At 48.9% G+C, this 12,242-nt stretch overlaps 1 protein-coding gene across 4 annotated transcripts in view; it reads left to right on the forward strand.

The window, feature by feature from the left end:
• The window catches only part of Insr (insulin receptor), a 141,088-nt gene that overhangs the window by 125,846 nt on the left and 3,000 nt on the right, over positions 1 to 12,242 (forward strand). For 2 of the 4 annotated variants that reach the window (XM_023705113.1, XM_004644903.2), the window contains 8 exons: positions 2,450 to 2,609; positions 4,331 to 4,433; positions 6,369 to 6,436; positions 7,696 to 7,940; positions 9,135 to 9,245; positions 9,335 to 9,494; positions 10,884 to 11,013; positions 11,386 to 11,520. In XM_023705113.1, the coding sequence (XP_023560881.1) occupies positions 2,450 to 2,609; positions 4,331 to 4,433; positions 6,369 to 6,436; positions 7,696 to 7,940; positions 9,135 to 9,245; positions 9,335 to 9,494; positions 10,884 to 11,013; positions 11,386 to 11,520 (1,112 nt within the window). The remainder of the gene's footprint in view (positions 1 to 2,449; positions 2,610 to 4,330; positions 4,434 to 6,368; positions 6,437 to 7,695; positions 7,941 to 9,134; positions 9,246 to 9,334; positions 9,495 to 10,883; positions 11,014 to 11,385; positions 11,521 to 12,242) is intronic. The other 2 variants (XM_023705114.1, XM_023705115.1) reach the window with 1 other exon arrangement.

Genomic DNA, 12,242 nt, shown 5'->3' on the forward strand with positions numbered 1-12,242 from the left:
CCTCAGGTGACGGGTATCTTGGTTGTTTCCAAGATTTGGCTATCACAAATTGTGCTGCTATAAACATAGGTACACATGTATCATTATGAGATGATGTTTTCAGATCCTCCAGGAAAATTCTCAGTAGGGGAATAGCTGGCTTGAATGGGATTTCCAGTCCTAATTTTTTAAGGCATCTCCACACTGATTTCCATAATGGTTGCACCAGTCTACATTCCCACCAGCAGTGCAGAAGGGTTCCTTTTTCCCTACAGCCTCTCCAACATTTGTTGTTGGTTGATTTCTTTATGATAGCCATTCTTTCTGGGGTGAGATGGTATCTCAGTGTTGTTTTAATGTGCATTTCACGGATAGCTAGTGATGTGGAGCATTTTTCACATATTTATTTGCTTGTTTAATTTCATCCTCTGAGAAGTGTGTGTTCATCTTGGATGCCCATTTCTGGACTGAGTCTTTAAATTTTGGTGCCCTAATGTTTTTTAGTTCTTTATAAATTCTAGAGAGCAGACCTTTGTCTGAGTGCTTATTAGTCAAGATTTTTTCCAAATTTGTGGGTTGTCTTTTCACTTTGTTGGTCATTTCTTTTGATGTGCAAAAATTTCTCAATAAGAGTTTTTCCCAGTTGTAAATTCTTTCAAGTGTTACCCATGCAATTTAATTTTTGTTCATGAACACTTTGCCTACTACTATATCTTCAAGAGTTCCTCCTACTTTCTCTTCCAGGAGATTTAGTGTTTCTGTTTTAATGTTTAGATCTTTAATCTGTTTTGACTTTAGCTTAGTGCATGGTGATAGACCTGGGTCAAGTTTTAGTTTTTGGCATGTAGAGAACAAGTTTTTCCAGCACCATTTGTCAAAGAGGGTATCTTTCTTCTAGTAAGTATGTTTGGCCCCTTTGTCAAAGATAAGGTGACTAAGTGTGTTCAAGGAGGCTTTAGCATCTTCTAATGTATTCCATTGATCCTCAGGTCTATTTTGTTGCCAGTACCATGCTGATTTTTATCACAGTAGCCTTGTAGTATAATTTCAAGTCAGGAATTGTAATGCCCCCGCCGTGTCTTTATTGCCCAGGATTGCTTTTGCTATTCTAGGTCTTTTATGGTTCCAAATAAATTTTAGGAATGATTTCTCTAGGTCTGTGAGGTATGTCGGTGGTAGTTTGATAGGGATTGCATTAAATCTGTACAGCAATTTTGGGAGTATGGCCATCTTCACACTGTTTTTCTTATCCAGGAGCATGGAATATCTTTCCATTTTCTGAAATCTTCAACAATTTCTTTTTTAAGAGTACTGTAATTTTCCTTGAAAAGATCTTTGACTTCTTTAGTTAGATGAATTCCAAGGTATTTCATTTTCCTCAGTGCTATTGTAAATGGTATTGTTTCTATAATTTCCCTCTCAGTGTGTTTGTTGGCTGTGTAGAGGAATGCTATTGACTTTTGGGTATTGACTTTATAACCTGCTATGCTACTGAATTTCTGGATTAATTCTGGTAGCTTCTTGGTGGAGTTTTTTGGGTCTTCCAAGTAAAGTATCATGTCATCTGCAAATAGAGATAATTTAACTTCTTCTTTGCCTATTCTTATTCCTTTTATTTCTTTCTCTTGTCTAATAGCTGTAGCTAATGAAACCAGAACTATATTGAATAGGAGTGGTGATAGAGGACATCCTTGTCTTGTACCAGATCTAAGAGTAAAAGATTTCAGTTTTTCCCCTTTTAGGATTATGTTAGCCATTGGGTTTTCATAAATGGCTTTTCCCAGATTGAAGTAGAGGCCATCTATTCCAATTTTCTGTAGCACTTTGAACATGAATGAGTGTTGGACTTTGTCAAAAGCCTTTTCTGCATCAATGGAGATCATGTGGTTTTTATTTTTCGCTGTATTTATATAGTGTATTACATTTATAGATTTTCGAATATTGAACCATCCTTTTTTCCCTGGGATGAATCCTACCTGGTCATGGTGTATGATCTTCTTGATGATTTGCTGTATTCTATTTGCTAGGATTTTGTTGAGGATTTTGGCATCTATGTTCATGAGGGAGATCGGCCTATAGTTCTCTTTCTTAGTTGCGTCTTTCCCTGGATTTGGTATCAGTATAATACTTGCCTCCAGGAATGATTTTGGGAGGATTGCTTCCTTTTCAATTTCATGGAAGAATTTGAGGAGTATAGGGACTACATCTTCTGTAAATTCCATCTTGGGGATGGAACCCCAGCTGCTGTGCTCTGCCTACGCAGGCGCTTTAACCCACTGAGCTATCTGGCTGGCTCTGTTTCCTCGTCTTTAGCTCGGTGATTTTTAATGTCCCATGAGTCTCCAAGCTGGGTGAGAGTGAGAGTCTGGGTCTACTTCCCTCCCGGGCCGCGTCTGAGCTGTGTCCCAGCCACTTGGCACAGATGTCTCCAGATGTGCAGAACTCAGTGCCTTCTTTTCCTTCCTCCTAGGAGCTGCACCTGTGCGTCTCCCGGAAGCACTACGCCTTGGAGGGGGGCTGCAGGCTCCGCGGGCTGCAGCCGGGCAACTACAGTGTGCGGATCCGGGCCACCTCCCTGGCCGGAAACGGCTCCTGGACAGAAGCCACCTATTTCTATGTGACAAATTATTGTAAGTCTCCATGGCAGCCTCAAGGGTTTGGGTCTTTGCTTGGTCATGTGGGCCTGGGGGAACATTTGAGATATGACTTTAGGCAAGCTATGGGTGCTGACCCCAGCCTTGACCTTTGGGTCCCTATGTGTCCCTGTGTGTCCCTGTGGGTCCCTGTGAGTGCCGGGTGAGGTGTTTGGCCTCTCAGAAACATTGTGCTTTCTCCTCTGTTCACCTGGCTCACTATGGTCTCAGCCTCTGTGTTCTCAGACTGAACAAACGGTGCATCATGTTTATTAGAAACAGAACTCGTACCTGTGCCACTGGGTCCAGACAGCCCACCAGTGTCCCCTGGACAGTCGAGGGTGCAGCTCTTCCCATAGCCTTTCCATCTGGTTCGGCAGCCTGAGTTACCTGGGGCTGCTTTAGATTGCCCTCCCCACTCGAGAGTGGCTCTGGGACTTGGCTAGGTCCTTGCTCCTAAAGCAAGCCTCTGTCTCGTCTGGTACAGTTGAGTAACACCTTCTGTGAGGAGCCCTTCAAGCTGTAGCGTTCAGTAAGAGCTCAGTACACTGTTGCTGTTGTTGATATTTCTGTGTTCTCATGGCTGTGGGGATCGACCTAGGGCCTTTGCATTGAGAGCTACACTCTAGCCATTGATTCATTGATTGATTGAGACTGGGTCTTGGTAAGCCTGGGCTGGAATTTGTGATCCTCCTGTCTCAGCCTCTCAGAGTGCAGGAATGAGCAGCACAGGGGAGCATACCTGGCAGCATGCTGCTGTTAGGAAGAGCCTGGAGGTTGAGGTTCACTCCTCTGTGTTGGAGAAGCTGTTCCCTCCTTCGGCTTTGAAGAGTCTGAGTGTACTGTGTGTTTGTAATTACAAAGAATTGACCTTGTTTGAGAAGTTTTTTAAAAAAAATCCCGAGACTCCGGATCACCTTTCTCTAATTAGTTTTAAAGGGAGTCTGTGGGGGAGAGTGCTCTTCCTTTGCTTAGCCTGGTGTTTTCTGGGCAGCCGGGTGTATTAGTCAGCTTTGCTTTACTGTGTCTGTACCTGAGGCAATTCGCTTACAGAGAGAAAGGGCTCATTTGATTCAATCTCTCTCAGAGATTCCACCATCGGATGGCTTGGGTGTCTGTTGGGGGTGCTGAGCACTGTGGAGGGGACCCCGAGAGAGCAGGTGCTCCCACCTTGGGGTCAGGAGGCAAAGGAGTGTGAGAGGACAGAGACCAGGGTCCCCTACCCTTCAACAGCCCAAGCCAAAGCCCCAGTGACCTCCCACCAGGCTCTGAGACTCCTGCACGGCCTAATGCTGTTTTTTTTTTTTTTTTTTTTTTTTGTGGAACCAGGGATTGAACTCAGGCCCTTGCGCTTGCCAGGGAAGCGCTTATTCCACTGAGCCATCTCCCCGACCCTGCACAGCCTAATGATGCAGCGCCGGGACCAGACCTTTAACTCTCGGCCCCCGAGGTGCCTTCACCGTCTTACCTGCTGGCCCAGGCCTGTCAGCCCAGCACTCTGGGAGGCTGAGGCAGGAGCATCATAGGTGTGAGCCTGGGCTGGGCAACTTAGTGATTTAGTGAAAACCTGTCCGAAAGTAACAAATAAAAAGGCTCAGGGATGTAGCTCAGTGTGGAGGCCCTGGGTTCAGTCCACAGTGCTGAAACCAAAGAAATGAATTTGAAATTTGAGGTGCACAGTTTGCAGGGGAGCCATGTATTTTGCTGTTCTCTTTCAGCAGATGTCTCCTCGAATATTGCCAAGATGATCATCGGCCCTCTCATTTTCGTCTTTCTCTTCAGCATCGTGATTGGGAGCATTTATCTATTCCTCAGAAAGCGGTGAGTGTGTGGTGGGGGGGGGGCGCGTTAGCAGTGGGCTCGCCGTGGAGGCAACCGCAGGTATGGGGGCAGTAGAGCTGTGTTTGTTGTGAATTTTACTGACTCTGCGACACCCAAGAATTCTGATGTGCTGTGGCGTTGTCAGGATGGAGGCCCGTTGCACGTTTTGGGGCGGCCGGCTGGTCCAGGCGCTCCTCATGCAGTGACCCAGTTATGTTCCTGCGACCAGGCTGCTCAGTGAATTAGGGGCTAGAGGAGGGACTGTGTATGGTATGTGCGAGATTCGGAACAAAGAAATGGTCAAAGGCAACTCCAGCTTGGTGGCTCGGCTTCTGTCTGTGTAACTGTTTTTTTTTTTTTTTTTTAATTTTAGTACAGGGTCTACAGGGTCTCACTATGTAGACTGAACATGTAGTGATCCGCCTGTGTTCAGCCTCCCAAGCTGGGCTGGGATTTTAGGCGCGCATGCCCTGGGGGCAGGGCCGGCATCAAACCCCTGCCACTGCATCTGCCTAAGCAGGCGCTTTAATCCCATTGAGTTATTTGGCTGACTCTGTCTGCATAACTCTTGCATGCAGAACTGTTAGATATAACAGAAAATAAAACTGCAGGATTATACAACGCAGTCCAAAGTTGTAGTGCTAGACAAACAGAGTGTACTGTATAAAAAGACACGTTGCGGGGGACAGGGAGATATAGCTCAGCGGTCTAAGTGCCTGCCTGGCAAGCGCAGGGACCTGGGTTCGGTCCCGTCCCTGGTAGCACATGCCATGTGGGCCCTGGAATGGGGCACGCTGTGCCAGCTACCAAAACCTGGTGTGGTGATGTTCACCTGTAATCCCAGCACTGGGGAGGCTGAGATAGGAGGATCACTCCGAGTCCAAGCTGTGTAGTGAGACCCATGTAAATAAATAAATAAATAAAAATAAAGACAGATGAAGGCCCTATAAACAAGTTGTACATAAGTGTGCACATGAGCGCGCGCACACACACACACACACACGTGCGCACACACACACACACACACACACACACACAAATGGCTGTCCGTCCATGTGGCGGGTTGTAAGTCTGAATGGCGTGCTGTGTCAGTCTGAAGAGTTAACCCAGGTAGGTTGTCCAATAAGGGCTACTTCCATTACACGGGGACAGTTGCGTGAGCACACAAGTTGATGTGCTGTCTTCGAGAGTACTGGTCATAGTCGGATGTCTTGTAATTAGAAAGTGATGAGCTGAACTCTCACTGCTGAATTTATGTATCTTTTTTATTTTTTTTATTTTTTTTGGTACCAGGGATTGAACTCAGGACCCTGTGCTTGCCAGGCAAACGCTTATTCTACTGAGCTATCTCCTTGGCCCTGGATTTATTTATTGTTATTACCTCTTGCTCTTAGTATAATTTATTGAACTGTGAGCCTCTATAATAATAATAGTAATAATTTTGGTGCCAGTCCTAGGGATTGCACCCAGGACTTCTCTTCTACTGAAACACACTCCTAGACCTTTTTACTTTCCTTTGAGATAGGATCTTGCTAAGTTGCCCAGGCTGGCTTTGCATTTACTACCCTCCCGTGTGAGCCTCCCTCTGTGGTGGGTAATTTCATTTGTAATGATGGTCATATTGAACAACTGCCTTGCGACTTCCCTAGACACGTATAATTTGGGGAGAGCTGGCTCTAGAGTGTGCAGTGATTAGCTGTCACACAGACAAGCGTACACTCCGGAGAGAGCTGGGCAGGGAGGGGGGGGGGCGTTCCTACGCTGACGGGCGTCTCTAGGATTATTATTATTCCATGGAAGGCTTGGTGTCTGCCTTGGGCCCTCAGCCCGGACAGACCACAGAGCAAATCTGCGTCTCTGGTTCGCACTGTGGCCAGTTGGAAGGCCCACTGAGTGCCATGAGAGTGTCAAGCTGTCCTCTTCTTCCCCCTCCAGACAGCCAGATGGGCCGTTGGGACCGCTGTATGCTTCCTCAAACCCTGAGTACCTCAGCGCCAGCGACGGTGAGTACCCACCCTTGCTGTTGTTGAGCTGAGGGTTGGCTGACACCCCAGCAAGGAGGAAGAGCTTCCTTGCCACTGAGCTTGCCCACTGGCTCCTACTGCAGGAACCCCGTAAGAGGGGCTGGCAGAGTTTTGGAGTTGGGCTCCTGTTTGGAGGGGCTGACATGGCCGGTCTGGGTCCCTAGGGTGCAGAGGTTGAGACCCTTGTGCCACAGCCATGGGAGAGGAGAGCTAGAGAGAGGGGCTGGGGTCAGACCAAGAAAGCCAGGTCCAAACTTGCCATCCACACTGGGGGTGGGCGTTGGAAGCCGAAATGGGAGCTGAGAGAAGGAAGGGGTATGTGGTACTGCAGTCTGTGGTTGGCAGCAGGCAGACCAGGGTGACGCTGATGCTCAGGCTTGGGTGGCCCAGAGGCTGATGGCTAGCGCATAGGCCTGGCACCCTGTTGTCCATTCCTGCCAAAGGGCAGCGAATGTCCTGTGTAGAGAAGGCACAGCTGTCTCTGAAAAGGCAAAGGCATTCTGTTATATGAGAGGGTTTGCTTACAACAAAACGGAATTTGACTTCTAGAGTGTGGATGTGTTTGGCTAGTGGGATGCTGCCCTGGGATGGCCTCCTTTACATGTCTACAGGCCAGCAGAATCAGTGGCCCCAATAGGTGGCCTCCTGTGGGGGGTCACAGAGCCTCCTCACTCCCTCGACATGGCTACCCTGCATGTCATTCTGTGGTGTGCGCAGGAGGTTCCCCGCAGCAAGTGAGGGCAAGCTCCAGGACACAGGCCCACCAGAATCTCTGCCTGGGCTGGATATGTTGAGTCCCATTAACCAGAACAAGTATCACAAGGCCACGTCCAGGTCCAAGGGATGGGGCTTTAGAATGTGCACCTTCCTGGGAAGGATTGCCAAGTACTGGGGCCATCTTGTTTTCCAGCCAGTTGCGACCCATCTTCCATCTTTGCCCTTTATAACTTCAATGGGAAGTGGTATCACTCAGTAGCAAGAGTCTGACATCAGATATGGTGCAATGCAGGCCCGGTGGGGCACATACACCCTAGGATCCTGGGCTGGGGATAGCAGCTTTCCTAGGCTCTGTCCCCTTCTCCAAGGCCCTATCCTCTGCCATGTGCCTCAGGTCCAGCACGGGTTCTGGATCATGGATGGATGCACACTGGGGAGCTCAGGCGAAGGCTGTCGGTGGGAGGTGGCTGGGAACCTCTCAGGGATTGGTCAAGAATGCCGCATAGATGAGTGAGAAGTAGTATTTCCATGTTCTGTGTATGTGCCGGACGAGTGGGAGGTGCCTCGGGAGAAGATCAGCCTCCTGCGAGAGCTGGGGCAGGGCTCCTTCGGCATGGTGTACGAGGGTAATGCCAAGGACATCATCAAGGGTGAGGCTGAGACTCGCGTGGCTGTGAAGACCGTCAACGAGTCGGCCAGCCTCCGAGAGAGAATCGAGTTCCTCAACGAGGCCTCAGTCATGAAGGGCTTCACATGTCATCACGTGGTGAGTCCAGCTGGGTGGGGCAGAGGCTTCCTCTCATGTTCCTTTGCCACTGAACCTCTTCCTACCACACGACTGAGCCACTGAAGGAAGACACTGCGTTCAGACTCCTGTCCACTCCCCACCTGGTCATACCTCCCATCCCAACAATTTTGGGAGGAGTCCTTCCCTTCCACCCTCTCCCACCTCACCTGGAACCAAACCACCAATCTCTCATCCCTTTCCAGAACTTTCTATCACTTTCTTAAATAGGTCTCTTGGTTTCTAGAATCTTTTATGGGTTTCTAGAATTTTTCTTCACTTTCCAAAATTTTTCATTGCTTTCCAGAGTCCACCTTTGCTTTCTGGAATCTTCTGTCTTTTTCCACTTCTTGGCTCCTTTGTAACCTTAACTGTTCTGCGATCCACCCCTTTTTAGCTGCCCTCATTCTTACCACTTTTTGGAGAAAACACATACCCGCCATTCCTTTATGATCCCACGTGCCCATTGGTTTGTCTGTGGGCCTCCTTCCTTTCATTCTTACCATATACACTTATAAGTGCACGTAAGCTGCTTTCTTGTTCATCATGCAGTAGAGGGTGCACCCTTGTGAGCATCAGATGGTGGAGACAGGTCCCAAACTCAGTGTGCTCCTTACATGGTAGGGGTGCGATAGAAAAGCACAAAAAGAGCGAGGCGTCATTTTGCACACTTGTAATTGTTTTTTCCTTCGATCCTCCTGCCTTAGCCTCTTGAGTGCTGGGATCACAGGCCATCTTGCCCGGCCATGCTCGTAATGTTAACATTCAGGAAGTCAAGCTAGAAGGATCTTGAGTTCAAGGCTGACTGGAGTACAGAGTGAGAACTTATCTCACAAAAACAGACAGGCAAATGGGCAAAGGAAGAAGAGGGAATGGTTGTGTATATTTGAGCAAAGACTTAAAACATGCTAAGGCCTAAGCTCTGTGATCACGGGGAGACAGTTGGACAGAGGGAACAGTAATGCAGAACAACTAAGGAGCGTATGTCAGAGAGACCCGGGGTGGGATTCTGTGGAATGTTGCTCTATGTAACAGGCCTGCCCCCCACCTCACTCAGGCTGACCTGCTCCATCCAGGGACTAGGGTGTGCATGTATGTGTCTTGGGCACCAGCCAGAGAAGCAGGGATTTCAGTCTCCCTCAGATCCTCACCCCAGGAACCTGTGTTACTCTGCAGGTCCGCCTCTTGGGGGTGGTGTCCAAGGGCCAGCCGACGCTGGTGGTCATGGAGCTGATGGCCCATGGAGACCTGAAGAGCTACCTCCGCTCCTTGCGGCCAGAGTCTGAGGTGAGCTGCTTCTAGGTCCCTGGTCAGGTACCTGCTCCCCTGCTGTGGGTACCAGCGTTGCTGAATGCTGCCCTGTGTTCTGACTCTAGAATAACCCCGGGCGTCCACCCCCTTCCCTGCAAGAGATGATTCAGATGGCGGCAGAAATTGCCGATGGGATGGCGTACCTGAACGCCAAGAAGTTTGTACACCGGGACTTGGCAGCTCGGAACTGCATGGTCGCCCATGATTTTACTGTCAAGATTGGAGGTTTGTCTTGGGAAGCTTTCTTTCTGCTTTGAAATGTATTAACAGATGAGGTTCGGTAGCAGAATGCCTTCTGAGGGTGTCAGGGGACAGAATTGGGGTGGGGGCCCAGGTTTCCTGCTGTAATTCAGTTGCACTTGTTGAACTCACAGCTATAGAAAACGTGGGTGTACCTGGTAGGTACCAGCCAAAGCGGTCAGCACAGGAGATGCAATCACCATGATTTTCTGCCCTTGTGAAGCAGGTGGTTTTCATCTGCATCTTCTGCCACAGAATGGTCCTGTTGGTTGTGGCCATTTACATTTAAATGAATTTAAATTAAAGCCAACCTTCAGTGCTGGAGAGCACTAGCCACAAGTCAGGTGTTCCATTGTCTCCAGAGACAATTGGCCACCATGTTGGATACTGCAAAAGTAGGTGATAGCGGTGGCCGCAGGGAGTTCTACTGGGCTGGGCTGCTTCAGACAAGGAAAGAAGTAGCTCACATTTATGCAAGCAAGATAAGGAAGACTGGGTACACAGTGGTGAAGAAAATACATAGTTTCATGTAGGGAGACGAAATGCCATCTCTAGAAGGCCCTGTGTCAGCCATGATTGGCAGGATGTGGAGGGTCTCTAGGGGAAGTAACAGGGACACTGACAGGATGTGAATAAAATGAGAATGGCCGGACCCGAGCAGCATGAGGTGTGAAGTTGAGCTGAGAGGCAGAAGCTGGACTTACAAGGTTCTTCCAATTGGGGGAAGTCATCTTGCTCTTAGCCTGCAAAGCCACTGGTAAGCAGAAAAGGACACAATCCTTGTTATGATCTTGAGGAATATTCTCCTACATCAGCAGTGGTCACAGGAAGGGATGGGAACCTACCTGTGTCGGCTCTCTTGGTCCATAGGCCATCATCAAGTGGAACAGATGGGCCCCCAGCGGGCAGAGGGCAGAGCCAGGGTAATGGGTGGATTGGAGGGATGTAGGGGGGCATGGGTTGGCTCAGCCTCTGTCATGGATATGGGATGGGAGGAAAGAGTGTTATCCGCGGCCAGCCTGGAGCTGTCAAGTGGGACAGCTGGCCGGACGGCAGGGCTCTGCTCAGTGGGGAAGTGGAAGTCCAGAGATCAGTTTGAGATGCCTGTGAGGGTACAGACAGGACGAATGCGCCAGCGAGAATGGAATCCCAGGCGTGGGCCGGAAGGTCACTTCTTATCACTTGGTGTCTCCTTTTCCCTCCCTTGAAATGCTGACCCACTTCCTCTCTACGCTTCCCCATTTTGGGCATCACCGAGTGCTCACCCAAGGGGTGGATGAGCCCCTTGAAGAGCTCTGTGGGGGCGGGGCAGCCGAGATGCAGATGCTGGGGTGTCAGCTGAAGGGTGGGAGTGTGAGGACTGTTTATTTTCAGACTTTGGGATGACGAGAGACATCTACGAGACAGATTACTACAGGAAGGGAGGCAAAGGCCTGCTGCCTGTGCGGTGGATGGCGCCCGAGTCCCTCAAGGATGGAGTCTTCACCACTTCTTCAGACATGTGGTGAGTGGCGTGTGGGTCGGTGGGCAGGTGTGCTGGGCTTGAACGCTGGGTGACTTGCCAGTGCGAGCAGCAGGGGCCAGCGAGGGAAGCCTGTCTTGTTCATGTTTCCTCTTCCAGCAAGTGAAGGGTGATTTGTCTGAGGCCCTTTGCCAGGTTATCCTTGTGTGCTGATTGAGGGTAACCTTACAGGGAGTTATGAGTCACAATTGCAATGGGAATCGGCTTATTTATTGGCCTGCCAGGTTCTAGAAATCCAGAATAGAGATGTGTGTACATATTAGATGTGTGTTTGCAACAGCATTGGGAAGTGTGTATATGTGTGTGTGACTGTACGTTTTACTGGCTCTCTGTTAATTACTCTGCCATCGACAGGTCCTTTGGCGTGGTCCTCTGGGAAATCACCAGCCTGGCGGAGCAGCCTTACCAAGGCCTGTCCAACGAGCAGGTGCTGAAATTTGTCATGGACGGAGGGTACCTGGACCAGCCCGACAATTGTCCAGAGAGAGTGTAAGTGTAGAAGGGATGTGTGGTGTGCATGGCGTGTGTTAGACAGATGGGGGCCTGGCCAGGTCTGCTTCCATTTGCACATCAGATGTCTACATGCATGGCTGTGCTCACAAGTGGAGGTCCTCTGTGTGTTTGTTAAAATTTTATTTACTTCTTTATTTATTCGTACCAAGGGTTGAACTCAGGACCTTGTGCTTGCCAGGGAGGCGCTTAAGCCACTGAGCTGTCTCCCCAGCCCCTGTGTGTTTGTTTGAATGGGGTATCTTTACCGCATTCTTGTGTTTGCATATTGCATATAATATGCCATTTATGTCTCCGTATTGCATTTCGAATTCACACTTAGATCTGCATAGGTGCAGGCTGTGCCAGCATGTTGTGTCTTTACATGTGGGCTGTGTTTGCATGGCACACTTACATGCACGTGTGTGTGTGTGTGTGTGTGTTCATGATGAATATTTTTACACACATTTGCATTTTTATTGATGACTGCACGTGCACCTGCATTCATGTGTCATATCTTTGCGTGCACACTTAGCTTTTTCGTAGCCTTGTCTTAAATGAGATGTGTACATGTGCTCACTGTTGCATGTCATGTGCCTACACTGACGCATATGTTTCCACAGCATTACATGTATGCTTTTTAATATGTCACATCTTTGGGGGTGTTGTACAAGAGAGAGACCTGAGTTTAGTTGTTTTTTTTTTTCTATGCTTAAAATTTT

The sequence above is a fragment of the Octodon degus genome, unplaced genomic scaffold, assembly GCF_000260255.1.
Source record: "Octodon degus isolate 3935 unplaced genomic scaffold, OctDeg1.0 scaffold00214, whole genome shotgun sequence".
Classification (NCBI taxonomy): Eukaryota; Metazoa; Chordata; class Mammalia; order Rodentia; family Octodontidae; genus Octodon; species Octodon degus.